The sequence below is a fragment of the Citrus sinensis genome, chromosome 2 (assembly GCF_022201045.2).
Source record: "Citrus sinensis cultivar Valencia sweet orange chromosome 2, DVS_A1.0, whole genome shotgun sequence".
Lineage (NCBI taxonomy): Eukaryota > Viridiplantae > Streptophyta > Magnoliopsida > Sapindales > Rutaceae > Citrus > Citrus sinensis.
In genome coordinates, this window is record NC_068557.1 from 20,563,843 (window position 1) to 20,586,908 (window position 23,066).

General features: G+C 32.5%; 3 protein-coding genes across 4 annotated transcripts; 2 read left to right on the forward strand and 1 right to left on the reverse strand.

Annotated features, from left to right (window-relative positions):
* Positions 1 to 3,957: 3,957 nt before the first annotated feature.
* On the forward strand, positions 3,958 to 5,612 carry LOC102614598 (thymidine kinase a). Its single transcript, XM_006469461.4, has 4 exons — positions 3,958 to 4,233; positions 4,334 to 4,478; positions 4,892 to 5,013; positions 5,108 to 5,612. Exons 1-4 carry the CDS (start codon positions 4,055 to 4,057, stop codon positions 5,382 to 5,384), a joined length of 723 nt encoding a protein of 240 aa, XP_006469524.1. The 5' UTR covers positions 3,958 to 4,054; the 3' UTR covers positions 5,385 to 5,612.
* Positions 5,613 to 14,672: 9,060 nt separating this feature from the next.
* Positions 14,673 to 18,197, forward strand: LOC102614314 (protein MAIN-LIKE 2). 2 transcript variants are annotated; one of them, XM_006469460.4, is made up of 7 exons: positions 14,673 to 14,844; positions 15,110 to 15,224; positions 15,318 to 15,962; positions 16,084 to 16,251; positions 16,336 to 16,725; positions 16,817 to 17,789; positions 17,898 to 18,197. In XM_006469460.4, exons 2-6 carry the CDS (start codon positions 15,132 to 15,134, stop codon positions 17,756 to 17,758), a joined length of 2,238 nt encoding a protein of 745 aa, XP_006469523.1. In that variant the 5' UTR covers positions 14,673 to 14,844; positions 15,110 to 15,131; the 3' UTR covers positions 17,759 to 17,789; positions 17,898 to 18,197. The 2 variants fall into 2 exon arrangements, with proteins under 2 accessions (XP_006469523.1, XP_024950545.1); XM_025094777.2 differs by lacking the exon at positions 14,673 to 14,844 and having other exon boundaries at positions 15,110 to 15,235.
* A 192-nt stretch (positions 18,198 to 18,389) lies between these two features.
* On the reverse strand, positions 18,390 to 22,850 carry LOC102629911 (BTB/POZ domain-containing protein At5g48130). Its single transcript, XM_006469685.4, has 4 exons — positions 21,480 to 22,850; positions 21,322 to 21,391; positions 19,989 to 21,140; positions 18,390 to 19,544 (listed from the first exon to the last, which is right to left on the reverse strand). Exons 1-4 carry the CDS (start codon positions 21,572 to 21,574, stop codon positions 18,849 to 18,851), a joined length of 2,013 nt encoding a protein of 670 aa, XP_006469748.1. The 5' UTR covers positions 21,575 to 22,850; the 3' UTR covers positions 18,390 to 18,848.
* Between the last annotated feature and the right edge of the window lie 216 nt (positions 22,851 to 23,066).

The window sequence follows — 23,066 nt, forward strand, 5'->3', positions numbered from 1 at the left end:
CATAAAAGGTTTCAATAGTTCAAATATGGTCAAATTTCAAATTTTCTTAAAGATTACGGATTTGGTTTTACAATAATACCTTGTCTAAATTTTATGATGTATATCTAGTGGTAACATTATAAATTATTATTTGTCAAGCAATGTGTGAATATTTGTTACATTATTTTAGGTACACATAATAATATATATGAGAGTCACGTGTATATCACATCAGTTGAAATTTGAAGATTAAATTTTCACTTGGTAAATGTATTATTATCCAATGCTCAACTCTTCAATGTATGCTTAAGCATTTATACAAGATTATTATTGCAAGCTACCCTTAAAGCCTAAACACTTTGGATTTGTTTTTGATCTATCATGGGCCATGGCACATTTTATATTATCACCGAGCCATGTGTTTCATTGTAGAGGTCTACATGATAGTCATAGATTATTTTAAAACAAATGTTGTTTTTGTTTTATATTATGTTGCCCTTTTCCCAATTTACTTACCTATCTGCACCATATATATATATATATATATATATATATATATATATATATATATATATATGAGCAAAGATACACCATTTGAAGTCACACAATCGAGATTATTTTTTTAAATTGATAAATTCCTAGCAATGAATGTAGAGCTAAAAGTTCAATTAATTAGATTATAACTCAGTTAATATTTTTTATTTAAAAAAAAAAACTTGTATGCTTTTAAAATTTACAATTTTTATCAATCTATTTTTTCATGCTACTTATTTAGTATCATCATGTTTTTCATGTAAATTTCGGTTATACTGAAAAAGGTAACAAATGAAATGTAGGAAGTTTAATAGTATGTCAAATAATATTTTTCACATATCCACAATGGGGACCACAATCTTTGAGTGAGCATCATTTACAATAATATTGATTACTAATAGGTGTCAAAATGCAAAAATAATTATAATTTTAAGATCAAATTGTAAAATAATAATTTGTCATTTTTTATATTAATATCTTTTTTTAAGAGCAATGTTGATCATATTACAGTAATATGTGAAGTTGTAATAATTAGTTTACAGGATCATAAATAATTGTCACAAGATTTTGTGCAAGGCCGACTTTAGAGTATTTGGGGCCTTAGGCGCGCTTTTTATTTTATTTTATAAAACCTCTTTTTATTCTGCAATTTCAATATTAAAAGAAAGATAAAGGGCTCAAAAGTAACTTCATCTTTAATTCTTAAATTTCAACAATAATAAAAAATCCTAAAAGTTTCAAAAATAAAATTTCAAAAAATAGTCAAGAAATGAAGAGGAAAAGGAAATCCTACGGGTTGGATTGCTCGTGTGTCCACGGGACAAAATCCTATTTGAAATGGATGGTGTGAGTTTGTCAAATGCTCGACAAGCCGCTACATTAGCGGCGCATAAACCATGTTCGTGAACAGGAAAAGGAAATCCTACGGGTTGGATTGCTCGTGTGTCCACGGGACAAAATCCTATTTGAAATGGATGGTGTGAGTTTGTCAAATGCTCGACAAGCCGCTACATTAGCGGCGCATAAACCATGTTCGTGAACTAAGTTTGTTCAGTGGTTGTAACATAAATGGGATTGAGATACTCCCAAGCTCCACCAGCAAGCAGCACCGGAGTGAATCGTAACCTTTCGATCTGTTTATAAGGGGTCAGTACTCGTCAAGAGACGAGACGTGTATATATATATATATAACAAACAAGTAAACAAGAAAAATATTATTTTTAAATAAAATATTTAGATTGGTAGTATAGAGAAAGTTGAGATAATAAATTGATGATAAGATAATAGAAATGAACTTGTATTTTAAGAAATTAATTTTTTTTAAATGAACCAATAAATGTAATAACTTTTCTTTGTACGGAAGTGAGTAAGAAATTTTTTCATCCACTAATTTTTGAGATTATAAGGTTTTAAATAGAAATTGAAAGGAATACTAAAAGTCAAAGATTCTAACGTTAAATAATTAAGTTTTCTTATAAAACTGAAAAGGTAAAGAATTTAATTTTTTTTCTTAGAAAGATCAATAATGAATAAATCTATGGTTGTTTATTAATTATAGAATTATTAATCATTCTTAAAATTTGAAACTTTAAGCCACTGAGTTGTTTACTTATATTTAAAGCCACCTTTGATTATGTGAAGTTGAAATTGAGTTTGAGATAGATTACAAAAATAAAATTTAAGCTCAAAAACAAAAATTCATAATAATAAAAAATAGATGCTATCAAACACATGAGAATATTATTGCAGCAATGCAAGCTAATGGGGATCGTGCAATCCACGAAAGGCACTTTGGTCTTTCCACTAGATAGCTGTCTTAAGATCCTCCAGCTATATCCTTTCATTTTCCCATTTTCTAAATTTACATTATCCAAAAAACCCTTATACAAATCATGATCACACGACTAACCCAAGGTTAATTTTGTCATTTCGAATTGATAGCTACAAATGCTTAGGTTATTTTGGACATTTTATTTATTATCATCCTCTGGCTTAGGTTAGTGGGTTGGCCTCCAGCCTACCATTAGTCGTGATCGGCCATCGAAGAATTGGGCTCTTATCACATGCAAATGCGACACACGTTCATTAAATTAAAATGCGAAGGGAAATGCTTTTGTGTCCCCTTGATTCTCATCGTGCAATTATATGATTGCTTTAAGTTTACTTTTGGTATCTGATCGGATGGCACACGTACTTTGATGAATGTCTATGCTTTCTAATTTCAACTTGTGATTGCTAGAAACAGGAAGTCATCTTGTGGTTTTGTACTACGTGTGTTGGGTATTTTTGTCATCCTAGTTATACACTCTCTGTCTTTAATATTAAAAAGTGATTTTTATATTATTAAATAATATTTTATTTATTTATTATATTATTATAGAGAAAATTTTTGACTACATTATTGAAAAAAATGAAGGTAATTAAATTTGGTAAAAAAATTTAATTAAAATAATATAAGCTTATTTTTATTTGAAAAATATTTTAGGAAACAACTTATTTTTTCACTCTTCCTTTTGTGATATAGGTAACTAAGTAAATAAGTATTTAGATAGTAAAATTAGATGAGTTTTTTGATGATGCATTAATTATATAATATTTACTAGCAAATTTCACATAACACAACAAACCCGTTAACCCAAAAACCAAATTGTTGACTTTTACAAATATGTTTACATTTTTTTTAATAAGAATAGTTGTTATTCAAATAAATTTAAATTAATTTAGAGAAATCTAATTAGGTATATATTGTCATTGAACATTATTGTCTGCAATAGACCACGTGTTATGAATTTATTGGCTACATCCTAAAGCGCAAATAATGAAATCTTGACATGTGCGGAATGACATGCACCTAATCACAATTTCATATATGTATAAAATATAAATTATGTATAAAAAGACTTATTTATTTAATTTGGCTCCCAATAAATTATTGGCCATCTCCAAGGTTTCTAAACATGCGAAGAGTGAATGATGAACTCATCATATTTGGCAAATGACAAGACATGGCACTTGAGAGAAGTGACAAAATATTGTTCAATAATTAAAAAAAAAATCATAACAATGGCTTCATTCATCGATAAATGTAAATAAAGTGCCTTTTTATGCATATAAATGCATCTAATTGAGCACGTAGGTTATTGCTAATAAAATGAACTAACATATATATAATATTACACGCAATTTCCAAAAAGGGAAAAATCTTTAATTTAAAAGCATGCGTGGGCTTATCGACTTCTGATCCTTGAAGCCCATGCATTTAAAATACGTGTCTCAAAACGACGTCGCAGTTTATGTGCCGTCTCTTACGCTCCCTCCAATTAAAACAAAATTTATGTTCCCTCCAAAGTTTAAAACCAATCAAATTCAAACGCCCCGCTCGCTCTGAATACAAGAACAAAGCTTACGCGACACTCTTTTAGAATCTCCTATTTAAATCAAACTTCAACGACTCCTTCAAAATCAACCATCTCCACTTCTCTTCGCTATTCAATTCTCTCCCTTCTCGTGACCCCGACACGACAGCGTCGTTCGCATCAGCATGGCGGCCTCCAACCTCAAGCCCGCAGCAGTTACCACGAATCAGGTCAATAGTGGCCGCGACCGTGTGGGACTGCCCCACCGTAATTCCGGGGAGATCCACGTCATCATGGGTCCCATGTTTGCCGGAAAAACCACGGCGCTCCTCCGTCGTATCAGATCCGAAAGCGACAATGGCAGGTTCGCCATTTTAAATTGTTAATTATATATTTTCTTTGTGAGTTCTGAGTTGATTTTCTTTTTTCTTTTATTTTCTTTTCAATAAATCGGTTGTGTGCAGAAATATTGCGATGATAAAATCGAGCAAGGACACGAGATACGCGATTGACTCGGTGGTGACTCATGATGGGGCTAAGCTTCCGTGTTGGGCTCTACCGGAACTGACGTCGTTCCGACAGAAACTCGGAGATGATGCTTACGCGAAGGTCATTTTAAAGATTTTATATTAAAAAATTTATTCACTACTTTTTTTTAATTGTATTGCTGGATCTGATTAATTTTATGATTATTTGAGTATTAAAAAAAAATTAACAAGAGTGTTTTTGCCACTCACTTGGTTATGTTATTGTGTTTGATTTCCCTTTAAAATTGTCTATGGAATTTTCGAATAAAATAGTTTTAGTTTGAGTTTAGTGATGTTCAATTCTCCGCTTATTTTATAATGCTGGTGATTTTTTAAAACCGAATCTGAATTGGATTGTTGGTACTGGGTTATAAATGCCCTGTTTTTTATAATCTTCTGGGCAATTCATTATTCATTAGATAGCGGTTTAAAAATCTGGATTCTCTCCGGAATTTGACATAAAATGGATGTTTCTCTTGTTTTGGATGTGGACAGCTTGATGTGATTGGCATTGACGAAGCTCAATTTTTCGAAGACCTATATGAATTCTGCTGTAATGCCGCAGATCATGATGGGAAAACTGTAGTAGTTGCTGGCCTTGATGGTGATTATTTGAGGTGCAGTTTAATATTGATGATAAAGTTTCCAATTTCAGTTCTTAGCAGCCTTTTGGTTCGTTTGTTAACGGAAACCCACACTTGCATTTTGCAGAAGGAGCTTTGGTTCAGTTCTTGATATAATACCCCTTGCTGATACCGTAACCAAGTTGACCGCTCGCTGTGAACTCTGCGGCAAACGGGCATTCTTTACTTTGCGAAAGACAGAGGAAACAGAGACTGAAATTATTGGTGGAGCTGATGTCTACATGCCTGTTTGCCGCCAGCACTACGTCAATGGCCAAGTGGTCATTGGAGCTGCTAGGAATGTCCTGGAATTTCATAAGGTTCAGAGCAAATCCTGTGTTGAGGCAGCAGCTGCAGCTATCTAACGAGATCAGTTGTAGCTTATTTACAGCTTTACTATATGAAGTTTGGACTTGCTTGTAGTGTCAGTAGTATCCGCAGTAATTATTACTTTTCCAACATGCTTAATTTGAATATTTCATGTTATGGTTTTTTTTTTTTTAATTTAATTTGTAGTTTCTTTTCAGTGTAATACTTCTCATATATGTATATAGCATGAATGAAGCTTGTTTCAAAAGATTGGCTTAGTCAAAGGAAGGAGTACATTTAGATGTAAGGGTATAATTGTAATCGCGGTACTTATTTAAGTTTTTTTGCAGTTATAATCCACTTTTTTTCAAAAAAAAATTCATAATTCACAATTTTAAAGTCCGGCGTAGGAAGGATATAAAATAGAATAAATCATGAATTCTTATTTTATTAAGTTTATTTAACATTTGCTTCCGTGTTACATGAAGTGTGTTAGAGCTTTTCCTTGTACCAAGTAGTAGAGCTTTCTTAACACCAACCAACCATCCTCCATACACAAAATCCTTCCTCCACCCTCCATTAAATCCACCAAGCGAAAAAAAAAAAAAAAGGTAAAAGCTCGTTTAGTCTCTATATTTTAAAGTTAGTGTCCGTTTAGTCCCTATATTTTTAAAAATACTTCAAACTATTCCTATCATTAAATTATTGACAGTTTTGTCATTATCTTTTGTTCCTTTTAACTTATTTTTATAATATTGCCCTATTATAATAATTTTTTAGACATTATTAAAAAGAAAAAATAACCCTATTATAATAATTTTTTTAGACATTATTAAAAAGAAAAAAATAAATTACCAGTTTAACACCAAAAAATAAAATAAAATAAAATATATATATTAATTTTTGTGGAACACACTCTTGAGTTAAAATATTAATTTTTCTAAAAAAATTGATAATGTAATTTTTTACGATATTAATTTTTTAGACATACGTGAGCTTCTACAAAAATTAATATATACTTTTTTTGTTTTTATTTTATTTTTGAGTTTAATTTGATAATTTAGTTTTTTATTAATATCCAAAAAAAAATATTATTGTAAAAATATAATATTGTAAAAATAAGTTAAAAATAATAAAAAATAATGGCATAAGTGTCAATATTTAGTAGCAGGGATATTTTAAGGTGTTTTTAAAAATACAGAAATTAAATAGACACTAACCTCATAATATGGAGACTAAATAAATTTTTACCCAAAAAAAAACAAAAACTCGTTGACTGCTGCCACAAACAGCTGTCACTGCCACTATTCTTCTTTTACCGTAGCAGCCTAAACACTACCCAAATAGCCGTTAAACCACCACCAGGAACACTGCTCAATTTGCTACCCTCTGCCATGATTCATTAATGTTCGCCACCACCAAATTACTTCCCATCATTAGACTTTTCTTTCCAACTAAGATCCGCTCTGCTTCACTGTTGTTGGAAACGAAACCAAGACCAACCACAATTTTTTATTCAATTTTTCGATCAATTCATAAGTCAAGCCATCACCACCACCATCACACTTTAGCACCATCAAATCTTCCAGATCTACCCTCGCCCCTTTTTCCAACCACCGTCATCGGCAACACCATCTTTTACTTAATTATAATTTTACCCAATACTTTCTTTAGTTTCATTATTGCCCTCTAAGTTTTCTTTTCTTATAAAAACCCCTAAAAAACCAAAACAAAAAAGAAATAGAGAGAAAATTAAAATTAAAAAAAAAGTGGTACAATGAGATATAGAGAAGATGATGATGATCTTTTCTATTACGATGGATTTATTAATGCTGAGGATATTTTTTATTGGATCTTCAAAATTGAAGATATTCTTGAAATGTTTGTCCACAGGGTAAACATGTCAAATATGTGCCCTTTAAATTAATGGGTCATCCATCATAATGGTGGGCAAACTTACAAGCAACACGAATTTGACATAAAGAGACAAGATTCGAACTTGGTATGGTATGAAAAGCAAGATAAATGCTTATTTTATTCTTCCTTAACATTTTCAGACAATCCATTGTAAGTTTGAAAAGTGTGAACAAGGTACAAATTCTGTTCAATTCTATGAATCTTAACTTCAAAATTATCGTTGTTGTGTGCATATTTCTGAAGATGATGAAGATACAATTTCAAAATTTGTGAAAGGATTAAGTGCTGATATTAAGAAACAAGTTTTATTACAAATTGTTGCCACTCATGAATATTAGAATGTGATTAAAGTTGCTTTAAAAGTTAAAATGCAAATGAAGAGACACAAAGAGAGAAAACAAGCACTAAAGAGATTTGAACGAGTGTAAGAGCATCATAAAAGTCAAAGAAGAAAAGATCGGTAGTCTAATAGATTCATTCTACCAAAATTATAGCATGAGAGTTCAAAATCAAAGCAAGATCCCATCAAGGACTTCTCCTTGCAGAATAATTTTAATATCTAAAAGCGACCGTTTGATGCCAATAAAGATCATAACTCACCATTTGGAAGAAGATACTATACTGGATTCTAAAGTTATCGAAGATGTTTTGATTGTTTATGATTCAACCGTTACACTCCCCAGTGACAAATAATTTATCCAAGATTCTGAAGTTCAAGATTTTAGCATGGAAAAACAATTTTTACTAGTTTCATCATGAGAAGAAAAGAATGTCATGAAAGCCTCTTTTGAAGAGATTTCAAATGAGCCTAATATTTCCAATAAATAAGTGCAATATATTCTTGACTTGAGTTTTATATCTAACAAGATAGTTAAAATTGTCAAGAAGATCGAGGTGAAAAGGCACTAATTGTTTTTAAAGATGGTAAAGTTGATATGATTTTACCAATTATTCATGAAACTGAGCAAATCATTCTTACAGATCTTTAGATAGTTGATATGATTATGCCTATCTATATGAAAGATAAACAAGTTGTACTTGAAGAACACCTAGCTCAAAAGGAGAAATTGAATGTAAAATACATAAAGTAAGATGAGGAAAAAGTTAAAAGAGAACTTCTAATAATTTGTTTGTACAAATCTACAATTTTTTTAGAAGAGTCATACTTAAAAGTTAAAAGCAAAAAGAAATTAAAGTTTTAGTACTTTCGAATTTCAAAAAACGTTAATACAAAGTGCTACATGTTCGCATTTCAAGATCAATTAATCATTCACTATAAGTTTCATCCTCGAATTATCTATTGTTTTTAGCAAAACTCAAGTATATTTTTTTTTAAAGAGGAAGAGATTGATGTAGGAAGCATGTAAAGTAGAATAAATTAAGAACTCTAGATTTTGAGTTAATTTGGTATTTAATATTTTATTAGAATTTATCTTATTTTATTAAACTTACTTGAATCATATTTGTGATTTTAGTTTAATTAGGATTTTAGATTATTATCTTATTTGAGAAGGATTATGATTAAGCAGCTATTAGTATATATAGATTTGTTATTCATAGTTTATGGTAATATGTTTAAGATTTTCATTAATAATATTTTGGATTATTCTCATTTGGGTTTATCTTCGTCGTTAATTCGACGTTTTCTCTCTTTGAAAGTTATTTTTTCTTGAGTTTTCAAATCATACACTAGACGACATCTAATATCATTTTTACGCTGCATTAAAGTTAACTTTGCTTTTGTTTTAAAATAAATTATTGTATGTACCATAACTTAGAGGCACAAAACTACGCCAAGTGTAAAAAAAAAAGAAAGAACTTGTTAGCCTATATGGCTATAGATATTGATTTAGATGATAACAAACCACATGTATTGATTAAACAAAGATTTATGAATTGTGCTTTTTAAGAAAACGATGTTATGGAATGAAAGTATTTTGGACTAACATGAAAGTATTTTAAAACCTTTGATCTTGTTTTAAAATTACGGAATTGGACCTATTTGAAACTATTTAAATATTTTGGGTCATTTTATAATTTCACATAATTTGGGTGAAATCATAATTTCAAAAAGTTTTGGGATTGACAAAAATTTATTTAGAAATTCTGAAATTGGGTTTATTTGAAAGTTTTCATAACGTTTTGGGCCATACTATAGTTTTATAAAGTTTTGAGCTCAAACTATAAATTTAAAAAATATTTCACTGCAGCAGTCACTCTAGCAAGCGGCTTACCGGATATGGTAAACGGCAAACTGGATTTTGGGCAGTAAGCTTCTAGAGCATAAACGGCTTACCAGATTTCGCAAGCGGCAATCCAGATTTCAAAAGCGGCTTGCCGGATATGAAAAGCGGCATGCCGAATATTCTGAAATTCAAATTTTTGCCTTAACGGTAACATAAAAGCGGCTTACAGGATTCCTAAACGGCAAGCCGGTTACGACCAAAATGTGCATAACGGCTAGTTTTTGAGCTCGTACTATAAAAACTCAAATCCAATTCATTTTCAAGCTCTCCAACAAGCAAAAACAAAAAGCACACGGGATATCTTGAGCTTTCAATTTGTAAATCACAAAACATTGAATCATTTCTTGTTCTTCATTTTTGAATATCTACTCTTTGAGTGAGTTTTATTATAATTCATTTTTTCATCTTAATTATAAGAGTTTGAGTGTGTGACACTTGAGTGAAGAGATTGGGAGATAATCTCTTTGTTGTAAAGGTTCATTAACACTTTGAAGTCAATTGTAAACGGTTGAAGCCTTGGAAAGGCTTGGATAGTGAAATCATCAAGCTTGGATTGCTTGGAGGCAGGGATTGCCGAACCACGTAAAATTTTGTGTGTTTGTTTCTCTTCTTCCTTATTCATTAGTTATTGTGCTTTTATTGAACTTATTGCTTTCAATTTTTATTAAGACATTAGATTGCTTGTTGTGTGGATTTGCTAGGATAATTTTTAAAATTCCAATTCACCTCCCCTCTTGGGTTGCACACTTATATTTTAAAATTATCCCAAAAAATCAAATAAGTAAATAAATTATATTCAATCTATTTCGGAGAAAGTAACAATGGAACAAAATTCCCCTGAGACTTACGATAATAACTAAGAGTAAAAAATGATTCTAATTCGGGGATTCCGGAGCCTGAGGGAACCACACCCAAGATCATAGGAGTAGGGAAGCACATAGGCACAGAATAAATGACGTAGGTCCAGAATAAATATATTTATTTCCCTATGAATAAGTTCACGTCCACGTGTGCAATAATAGTTGGTGGCACGTGTCATCAAGGAGAGAGACCAAGGCAAAGCCCTAGACATGTCATTCATCAACTATAAATAGAGACCATCTCACCAAAAAAAGGGGGATCTCTCCTAAGCCAAAAAAAAAACTCTAATCTTGTTTATTGTTCTTACTTCCATTAGACTTTAAAATCAAACACTGACTTGGGCGTCAAAGTGCCTTTTTCAGGTACCCACCACGCCGGATTCAAGTTCAACACGTGTTACAAGTTCTCCACAAATCAAAAATACGTGTGAATGTAAATTTGTGCTCCTTCAATTACGATATTGATGGCTATGTGAAAATTTAAAATAGAGTAAAATTTCAATAAAAATAATGTTGTAATAGTCCGAATAATATTATTTTAACAAGGTTATCTATTTATTAATGAATTAATAATTTATTAATTTATCAATAAATGTATTTTTATTAATTTAAGATGAGTTTTATATTTTAATTACTCGTATCACCTTAGTACATATGCTATTTCTTTTACTAATATTTAAGAATTTCAAAAGTTATCATATATATATATATATATATATATATATATATATATTATGAACGCATATGTAGAAATCTAAAAATGAATGTAAGTATAATGCACAAACACCGCGTTTGTGATTGATATTGAAACTCAATAAGTTAGTTATTTCATAATTTTCTTCATTTTAACAGTTGTCATCAGCATTTAAAAGCATGTAGGGGTTGCTTTTCATAAATAGTTTATTGAATAAGTTACCACACCTTTTTAAATTTCTTATTATAAACTTAATATTTGAAAAAATAATTATGTGTTATTTTTCCATACACCCTAATATATAAACCATTAGATATTATATTACCACCACAATCAAATTACCAACACAACTACTATATATTCTCTCCAGTATCAAAGTATTAATCTAATAAATATTTTTTATATTTTACTTTACTTTAGTATTATAAGATTAAAAAAGATTGACATATAGTTATGTGCTTTTTTTTTTAATTACGAATAATTTCACATGAAAATTAACCATAACTTTTATAACCGATTTCATAACCCTGGCTTTTAATGTTTGATCTATTTATATTTTTTCTATTGTCATGATGTTTACTGTAACAAGTTTAATGTGAATTTAATATATATTACTTTTTTATTTTATTTACATTATGTATTAGGATGAATTTTTTTCATATTTTATATAACAAATTATGAAGTTCATTAGATTTTATTTAGTTGAGTTTTTTTGTCAATTTATGTAATTTTATGTGATTTAAAAAAAAGGACATGTCTGAGCATTATTAAATATACTAAAAAAACAATTTAAACTTATATCTATTTTGGTCATTATATAATAAAACAAAAATTTTGTAATCAAATTAACCAAACACATATACATTAATTTTCAAACTCACAGCAACTGCAACAATATAGTCTACCAAACATCCATCTATTTTTCTAATCAACAATTTATTGCATCCACACAGCAGAAGCAACTTATAATTGTAATCCCAAACTGGCCCATAGATATAAAATTGATGTACATGCTTTTTAGACTTAATGCCATATAAGATAAAGTGTTTCAAATGCTTAAGTATACAAAATAAAAACTCTACAAATACATTGGTCATTAATTTTATTTTTAGTCTCAAATCATTAGATGCATACTTTAAAAAGTGTTAAATTTAGAAAATTGAAATCATTAAGAAAAACTCCTTAATATTATAAATTTTATGAATTATTTGTTATTAGTACTTTTTGTACTTGATTAATTATTAATTTTGTATTTTCTTTGTTGCCAAAGGAAAAAAAAATTATTATCTTATGCATTTAGCAAGATTATTAATTCATTACATTGGCTTAAGTTGGAACCGAAAATTTTCTTATTTCATCAAGGTTATTCATTTACCAAACATTCATTTATGAAGTGTTTATGGTAGTTGTTAGTTAAATATTTTTAATATGTTTACATTAAATAATTATGTGCTTTGGAAATGCATATTTAAGACTTGTTTGAGGTTGTTTTCAAGAGACTCAGACATAATTTTGAAAAGTTAAAAGTTAATTTTATTGTTTTAATAATTTTTTAAAAAACTGACTTTCGGCAAAATTAACTCATCCTCCAACAAATTTTAGAAAGTAAGAAAATAATATCTTTTCAAAATTTAATTTTGGGATCAAGTTTGTACTTAATACAATCTATAGATATCCTTATATGTATTATGAAAATCTAAAGCTATCCTCATACAATTACAAAATCAAATCAATAAATGGAAAGAGATTAGTCTCATTATTAATTATATTAGGATAGGTGAAAAAGCGTAGATCGACATGCCCCACACCCACAAGCTTTGATCTGACCTTCCATATGAGGGTTTGAAAAAGAGCTTAAGAGGGAAAAAAAAACGAGGCCAGGCGTGACCTTTTTATTTGGAAATTTTTTTTTTACAAATTAGAATTTGAATAAAAACTTAATTCCTAATTTATAAATCAAGAATGATTCAAAGTATCTAAAACTACTGTGCTAAACTCTTACTTAAACACTAATTAATAAAGAGGCTGCCAGAATAGAGAATCCAATATTAGAAAATTAGATCTCTAAATTTTTATTTCCTTCATTTTCTTTATTTATTATTTTATTTTGAAATATTCATCTTCTTTAATTTATTGTTGATTATAACAACTTTTTGATTATTAACTCATTGTAAGTTTACAATTAAAAATATGGTAAATGCTTGTTTAATCTTTATACTTTGAGTTAAACATATGTTTAGTCCTTATATTTTGAAAAATATCTCAAGATACCTTACTATTAAATATGTTATACTCTTATCCTTATTTTTTTTCTTTCTTTTTACAATAATACTCTTACAACAATATTCTTAGGGATATTAGTGAAAAGAAAAAAAATGATAATTTTTCAATATTAATTTTAAAAATAACATAAAAACTTTCACAAACTTTTATATGATTATTTTACTTTGAGGATTGATTTGGTAAAGTAATTTTTTATAAAATAATTATAAGTAAAATTGTTGTAAGGATATTAAACGTTACTTTAAATTGGCTAATATTAATTTGTTTATAATTTTTTTTAAATGATTGTTGGCTAGGTATAAAAAATATTAGTTATTTTGAACTGTTATTTATTGGTTAATTTGGTAATTTATTTTTTACACATAAGTCCATTAATGTCAAAAATATTGTTGGAAGGGTATTATTGTAAAAGGAAGGAAAAAATAAGAGTAACAATGTAATATATTTAATTACAAGAATGTTTTGAACTATTTTTTAAAATATAAATATTAAACGGACACTTTTAAGAAATATAAAGACTTAAGGAGCATTTACTCCTTAAAAATATAAGTGAAAGCCTAGGTCTGCATTGGGCCTGACCCTTACTTCTCCCAAAATGAGCTTGGATTTTGTCTTGAAAAAACCCAACCCAACTCACATTTTGTCATCCTTAAATTATATTGAGATAACAAAATTTAAAAAATAAAATTAATAAAATAAAATAATTTATTTTGGTTATTAGTTTTTATAAATACATAATAAAAAATATTTATATAAATATTTTTTAATTTTATATAACATCATTTCCATTTTACTTATTTATGATTTTACAGTAATTTAATAATAAGATTTACTGAACACATAACTGCTTTTAAAATTCACAAAACTTTTAAAAATAAATTTTACTAAATATGTAACCGATTCTTTTTTGCAACTAATTATTTTTACAGCTCTTTTAATAGTAATTATTTTTGTATTTTAAAAACTACACCACTACGAAACTGACCATAGCATCCTTTTTGTTTAATGGGGGAAGAATATTATAATATATAAATCTTAGTGGGTATTTAAGTGCAGTAATGTTATAATCTCCGTTTAATATTCACTAACAAAAGAGTTTGGAATGTTCATTTTTTTCAAAACAATAGGAATCTCCTGGATGTCCATCGAAGCAAAATCTTGAGAATCTCTGATTCGTACCTTTGGCGAAAGGAAGGGGTCTAAAAGGCCCATTCCTAACTTTGAATTGAAAGAAAGCCCATTAATAATTTTATCTAATTGGGCCGATACAAAGGTCTTAGCCCAATCTCTTAGATAACGCCACGTACGCCGGGTAGTTTTACAAAATGGGGATTAGGTTTTCCCCATCTACGCTTCCTATTGACCCCAAAACTCATCGTTTATCATTATCTCTAACGACGCATTCTTCGTCGTTTTGAGGGTTTTCAGATTCAAGCTAATTTTCTCACACTTCACCGCAAGGACGCGCAATTTCAGTGCTCTCCGTCGTCGTTTTGATTAAAATCCTCTTATTCAGGTTAGTTAATTTTATTCCTCTCATTCGTTCTCCCCTCCTTCTCCGTCGTCGTTTCATCTTAAATTAACTCTGATCTTCGAACTCCCTCGCAAAATAAAGCACACAACATTATTAAAACTTAAAACCGAAAATTTTCCTTCCGTTTCCTTCATTTTCCTCGGCTTTCTTGGCAACCAAACAGAGAGATTACTAAAAGTTTTACTGGACTTGAGCTTCTTTGTCCGAGTAAACTCGCTCTAACTAACTTGCATTGGTTTTGGATCAGCGGTGATAATCAGTCCCCATTAATGGATACTTCAACGACCAATCCTGGACCACTTGATCCTTCTGTGCTTTATGATCAAGAGAAGCATGTTTCCTCTGCTGTTTGGGAGGGCCAGGTTCATTTGATGTAAATTTTTGAATTGAATTATTAATAATGCTACATTTTATGATATGATTTAAATTTTGAATAGTTTTATTAATTTGTCTAGGAGCGGGGCGCCCTTAGATGTCATGAACACACTTCAAAGTTAGGAGAATGGAAGTTGACACCGAAACAAATTGAGTTAGTTGAAAGAGCTGGATTTGGTTATTTAAGAAAGATTCCGGCAATAAGTTTAGACAATCCGCTGATATCAGCATTGGTTGAGCGATGGAGGAGAGAGACGAATACATTTCATTTCACGGTGGGTGAAATGACTGTGACTTTACAAGACGTGGCGTTATTGTTAGGATTGGCAATTGATGGCAAGCCTGTGATTGGAACGACACACACTACTTGTCATTCTGTTTGTCTTAAGTATTTAGGGAGTTCGCCGGAGGCAAAGTATGCGAGTGGCGGGATGGTGAAATTGAGTTGGTTGAAGGAATTTTTTTCAAATTGTCCCCTGGATGCTTCAGTTGAAGTGATTGAGAGATACACTAGAGCTTACTTGTTGTATCTTGTCGGAAGTACGATATTTTCTACTACTACGGGGAATAAGGTGCCTGTCATGTATCTTCCGTTGTTTGAGGATTTTGATGAAGCTGGGAGGTATGCTTGGGGTGCTGCTGCTTTGGCCTTTTTATATAGGGCACTCGGGAATGCCTCTGTGAAATCGCAAAGTACAATATGTGGTTGTTTGACATTACTACAGGTTATTCACGTTTCCCCTTGTTTATTTTATTCTGTTTTGTTCTTTCCTACCAGGAAGGTAATATTAATTTGTGAAGCTTTTGTTAGAATACTGGAATGATAAGTCGTATATTTTGTTGTAGTGTTGGAGCTATTATCATCTCGATGTAGGCAAGCCCAAGCTTAATAAGGATCCAATGCATTGCCATTTTCCATTTGTACTGTCATGGAAGGGAAAACAAAGTGGCCCAACAACTAACCGGGATGTAGTTTTTTACCGTAAGGCGTTGGACTCCCTGAAACCATCTGATGTAAGCTTTAGTATGTGTCTTCATTTTCTATTCCTTTTAATTTTCTAGAAAACTACAATATGGTTTATATTGCTTGACATATAGGTTCAGTGGGTTCCTTACACAATTAAGGACGAAACAGAAATACCATTGAATATCAGAAATACTCTGATTCTGGGAAGATCAAGAACAATGTTGATATGCTTTGACAAGGCAGAAAGACACCTTCCCGATCGCTGCCTAAGGCAATACAAAATGCTTCAAGGAATTCCAGAAGATGTACCACGATGGGTGAGAAAGAGTCGTGGAGTTGATGGTGGGGTGGATTTGGCAACAAAAATGGAGTCAGAGCTTAATGAATGGGCAGACCGTAGACTTCAGATTGTCGAAGAAGATGATGATGCAGATGAAAGTGAATACATGCATTGGTACCTAAGAATTACCCGTAGAGTTGTTGGAAGACCTATATCCCTCTCATCTGAGTTTCAGAGAACGGTGGGACTAAATTTAACATGTTATTTGACATTTCTTAGCCATGGCATTTTACAAATAAATTTAACATATTTATCATTTCTTACCGTTACAGATTTCAGGTTTAAGGGATATTGCATACTTAGCAGATACATTCTCAGACAAAGGTTTGGATGCTCAACAATTTGAGTCAATTTCTAGGATAAGGTGCATTGCTCAGGAATGTTTGAGAGACCAAGTTGAAAGTCCAGTTATGGTATCGGTGACCCCACAAACTGAACTTGGGAAACGGGCCAGGGGGAAGGAAAGAATAAGAAGAAAGGGTTCTGGAAAAAGGAAGCGGGACAATGATTTTGTGGAAGGTCCGGTAGCCAGTGAGGATGAATCTCAATTTGGTGGAGCAGTTGTTGAGGTTCATCAGATGTTACGTCAAGCTGATGGGGAGGCAGAACATTTACAGTTAATTCATGCAGTTGGTAGTAGTGATGATGCACGCCTGGGTCTTGCTGATGCTATTGACAAGGTTGATGACACAGAGTTCTGCGATGCAACTAATGAGGTTGATGAATCTCAGCTCTATACTTCTGAGGTCAATGGATCTCATCTCTGTGATGCACCTTATGAGGCCCATGACTCCCAGCTCTCTCATGTTGCTGCAAAGAGTGACCTCCAGTCAGTCAAAGGTTCAGTGGAGGTTGTCACACAGGCATCTCAGCTACATGATGCTACTAATGAAGCCAATGCTTCAAAAGTTCGCCATGCAACTGATGAGATCAAGGTCTCGCAAATGTCTGATGCAGCTGATGAGGTCAAGTATGCTCAGATTCCTGATGCAACTGATGTGGTCAATGACGCACAAACTTGTGATCAACCTGCACATGTCAATGACACGGAAATGTATGATACAACCGTCGAAGTCAGTTACCCACAGCCTGAACATGTTGCTGGTGAGAATGATGCTCTTACTGCCAAAGAGGAGGAAGAGGTTATTCCACAGTCATCTCTAGAAACTGTTGAGGATATAGGAAAGCAGGGTGATAACAGCATTGTAGCTTAGAATTAACGCATCGTTGTCCATTCTTACAAAGGTAATATTTTTATAGTTATAATTTGTACAATGGATTCAATTTCTTCGAGATGCTAGCCTTGCGTTTCCTTATTGTGCTTAAATTCAGTTTCCCATTTTGTCATGACAGGCAGCAGAAGACTAACTTAATGAGTCTTTATATGTGGCGGAGGCAATCAAGCTGCCTGAAAAAATTTTTTGTATAATGTTTTGAGGATCCAAGCCTGGTCGTTTTCGTGAGATCCTCTTTGGTTTATGGATGTGGCGTTTTGCGATGTAGAGACAATTGAAAGTTTCCTTGTAAAGATATTGAAATTGACATGTTAGCCACTTAGTAACTGCTGTTGCTGCCATGTTGATATTAATCTTACAGAATGTACCAGTGTATACATGTAGGAAGTATATAAATATCTGCATATTTAATTTTTTGCTTCCTTTGTCATAGACTATGATATCTCTCCCACGCCCCCGTGGCATCAGATTAGCAAAAGATTCGTTAGTCTTGTACGCAAGTTTCTGAATTTGATTTCTATTTAGAGGAGAAAAAGAAATGATTCCTGATATGAGCTCATTTAAGTTTTTGACTCCCATGTGATTGTGTTAGAAGTGTGACTTCAGACGGCAAACCCACCTAATAAAATGTGCAGTGAAGTAATTGTAGCACCTTTACGGTGGTTGAATATTAGGATAAATTAGTTAAAACGTGTTTATTATGAACGAAATGAACCAAGTTAACCCTCTGTTATGGAAATTATTTTGGAGAAAAATTGGTGGTTAACTGAAGTGACAAGATGCTCTCCTTGAATACTTGAAGCTTATCTCATGTATGACTAAATATTTTGCCTCTGTATCAGTCAGCAACCCTTTGTCAGAACTCTGCACTTGTGAACCAAAAATTTAGGACCTCCCAATACATCATTCTTATTTTGTTCAGTTTTTGGTAAATATTTTTCTGTTTCCTTCACTTTAATACACACTGCTTGGAAAATATTTGGATTTTCGTTTACAATGCATAAGATTTTGCACATCTTTGAAGGGATTCTGCGTGATCTGCAAATTTTTGGGGCCTATACTTATTCTTCTAGATTGATTTGGCCCATTCACCAGACGCACCTGACTTTCTCTTTGATTTTCTGCTTCCAAAAATGGAAATCCGACGAAAGACCTTCAATAGCTTCCTAGCGTATTTTCTCTGCGAAGCAAAATTCACAGAGCCAATGCAGCCAGTCACTTGTCCAAGTGGGTTTCTCTTCTTGCTCAATGATCGACTTTCGCGACCATAGAATTTCATATTCTGTTGTTTGGTTGAAACCGATTCTGTTTTCTTTGAAATGTTCTGTACAACACTTCTCTTCAGGGACATGAGCTCTTGTTCCAGATTCTGAATCCTGAAGCTGGTGGACTCATAATCCGTTCTTGAAAGCTCACAACTTTTCATTGCTAGGTCTTTCGTTGGTAAGAAGCTAAAAGGTCTGCTGCCAGGTTCTGCTTCATCTGTAAATGAGCTTTCACTCTGATTCAGGCTTTTGGAGTTTGGACACCTTCTGCTTGGTAAGCTGCCAGAGAACTCTCCACGATGCATGTACCTAAATGACTCAGAGCAATCTTTGAAAGCCTGATGTGTGTTCAGCTGCTGAACAAACAGAGCCTGGACAATTAAGCGTAGTGGCATCAACTCATTTTGAACTGCTTCAATGCATGCCTCTTGTGACAGTTTTTGGCAGTCAAGGTATTTACATACTGACCCTTTCTCTTCTTGGGATAGATGCCTGTGTGCCTGGGGAATATCAATAGAACAAAAACCTTAAGCTTAATGTGTAATTGGCCTAAGTTTTAGTGGTCCAAACTAGTCTTTAATCAATTGGAATCGAGTCCTAAAAACAAGCAAAATTAACTTTCACTGAACTTCAGGGTTTTCTTTTTTCATTTAATTGATAAGCTTTATTTTCTTGGATTGACTAACTGAAAGCTGAGAAAGATGAGATAAAGCTTGGTTGGTGAGATAACCAAGAAAAATTTATCTATGATTAAAGGGGTTAATTTTTGTTTCCTAACTCTGTTTATTTTATTCTGTTATTTAACTGGATGGCTAAAGCTTGAACTGAGTTCCTAGAATAAGGTTTGGACTGCTAGGTTACAAGGGAAATGAATTGGTTTGATGCTTAAGTTGACCTTTATATATTTTGCATATTTGAGTTATGATGAAGTTAATGAAGCTTACCTTGAGGAAGATAATCATTGCTCTATAGAGTTGATCATGGCTCTGTCTCCAAGAAACTGGAACAGTTTCAACAAGTTCCATGAATCTTTTGGGCTCCATTTTCGGGTCAGAAGTTATATGGCAGAGAAATGTGTCCCATAACTCTGCAACAATTGAGTTGCTTGCTGAAGGAGTATGGTTGGTGTCCATATTAAAGGAAACATATTTTGAAAATATGCTCTCCATTATAATCAACTCTAAGCTGGAAGAAATTGATTGTGTCCCAGTTGCTGGAAAAAGAAAATCCTCCACTTGAGCAAAGTGCAAAAGAGACGCAATTTGTTCTTGCAACTTTGCCCTACTGTCACTTCTCAAACCAACCTCTAGGGATCTAGAAAGCAATGCAAAGTAGAATCCAACAGGAATCACTCTGCTTGCCTTCTCTTGCAAAGGAAGTAAATCAAGAATTCCTTGCAAAATCTCTGAACACTTGCTATTTGTGTCCTTGTCACCACTTTTGTCATCAGAGTTTTCCCAGAATTGGCGTGTCTTCTTGTATAATAGCCATTTGTTTGCATAGAAAACGATGATGGGATTTACATACTTTTCTTTCATTCCTTGCCTTCTCAAGGATCCTATTATCCTTCTGAAGAATCCAAATGGTAGAGCTAAGAGATCTTTGATCCACAGCTCCTGGCTCACTATCCCCTTCACTCTTTCACAGCACCAGGCTTGGCTAGTCAATGCCTCCAATGTGACAACTGGTTTCTCCCGTCTCCTTTCCGGATCAAGAATCTCCATACAAGCCATGAAAGCAAGGGATTCAATGCAGCGGCTGACAATTAACAGCTCTTCAGTCGAGGGCAGCAAGGTTTGGCATCTTTGTAGAACAATCAGAGTATCATCCCAACTTTGGAACACTACTTGGTTTAAATATAGATCAAAGCGCTCACAGAGATTGCCAGAGCAGTATTCTTCTGTCATTTCAAGAAATTCTGCTGCACATCGAAGGGCTGTTACATTAAAAGGGTCAATCAATGTGGAGGAGCCATAGATGAACAACACAATCATCTCAAAGGTTTCTGGCCCTCCCGGAAAATGTTGTGGTAGCTCATATTCATTTGATTCATTCAATCTCTTCTTGAAGTATCCACTCTTTGAAAACAGTGGGAACTGCAAAACAGCAAAGAAACTCAGTTACAGTGGGCTTACTGATAAAAACAGTTTCATCTTCTCTGAAGAGTAATTTTTCTATCTTGTTTGCAGATTGCAGGCACGTATTCTGTTGTGGAAATTCTACTTTCTGCAACAAGTTGGTCTGGAAGATCTCGTAAGTCATTCATCTCATTCATACCTTGTGCAAGTTGAAAGTTATGTTGCCAACTCGAACACGAATGGAAACAGGCAAACCAGTCTCTTGGCTCCTGAGACAATGATCTCAGTTAACATCAATTGAAATAATTGCGAGATAAGATATGAAACAAAAATAAAAACCTTAACCAATCATCTTACCATGAAACAATCTTAATCTTCAGCAGCGCACTTATGTTAGGTGAAGAGAAAGGACTGGAAGCCACTGAACTATCTTTTGAGCTGACAACATCCATGATCAAAGCTCATGAAAAATGGCTTCAAGAAAGAAGCAAATAACGCAAGTGAAACTCGAGAAAGCAATCAAAGATAAGTAAGTGAAGTTGATTCTGTTGCAAGAATAGAAATTGCTTCTCATTTCATTGCCCGACTTTAAATGATTATAAATGCTTTGGAGCTCGTCCCAAGATTGCAGTAAAAGGTCAGTATTAGTTATTAGAGCATCTAGAATCTTGAAAACCAGCGGGAATGAAACCGATTGAAAGAGATAAAAAAGAGGTAGTTTAATCAGTTTGTCCAGATTATACTCGTGCATAGAAGTTTATTAGTCAAAGTCAAATGCACACGAGTGCTTAACTGAAAATCCAACTTTTAAGGCTTCAAAAACGTTCCTCGAGTCTAGCGAAGTTGAATTCTTGTGCTACTACTTGCCTTCCCACTGGCAAGTTGAGTTTATTTCTTCCTAATCCTTATCCATTATGGCAGAATAAGTAGCACAAGCACACTACTAATGATCGCTCCTCCTGATCTCACCGTCATGAATTGAACATCAATTGATATTTTTGTTATTTTGATTGGTTAATTTTGTCCATCTATAACTTCATTTATAGAAAATAAGGTCTTGGTAGATGTGGGTCTCGGTGGTCAAATGCGTTAGAAGTATATTGCTTCTCGTAGAAGGTATATAATTATATAGGAGATGTTATGGAGAAACGAGAAATGGGTGTGTTTGAGAAATTTAGAAAATAATTGAAAAGCAAATATAATATGATAAAGTTAGAGATGAAGTGCGGATGAAGTTTTCTGTGCTTTGTGGCTAATAGTAATACCAACACCCAAAACGGCACGGCTTCTGAAATTTCGGGTTGCTTTGAATGAAGAGGCTTTTGCTCGCTTTCTACCAGCACACTTCAATCCCCAGGATCACATCCTGATTATTTTCAATTAATGAATTTGCACAGATAAATATGCCAAGAAAAAACAAATACAAATACATAAATCACTTTCTGGTGTGTCCAATTACTAAAGGGCGCATAAGAAAAATTCTCTAAACTATGAGCTGTGTACATTTAGTGTGCAGGTACCATACAGAGTACAGCTTATATCCTTACAACTCAAGCAATACATTCCCTTTAAGCTGTAGAGACTTGTATTTTATTTTCACACATCAAGAGAAGTAATGCTTTGATTCTAAGTAAAAGTTTCATTTGCTCCAACGATTCACTAGATCTGCAGTGATTAGTGAATACAAAGAAAATTCTCTCTTTCAAATTTAAATAAATAAATAAGATCCCCACCATTCATTTTATAAATCAACAAACTATACTGGGATTCTAAATAGTTTCTCAAAGAAAACAGCCTCTAGGAGTAAACTCGTATAACCCACAGATTCTTTGTACAGAAATTTCCTCATGGTTGCCACACAAATTTTGTCTTGCAATCTGCATTAAAAATGTGTAATTTATTTTTTGATCCTTCAACACTACCAGCAATTGTCTCCCAAAGATT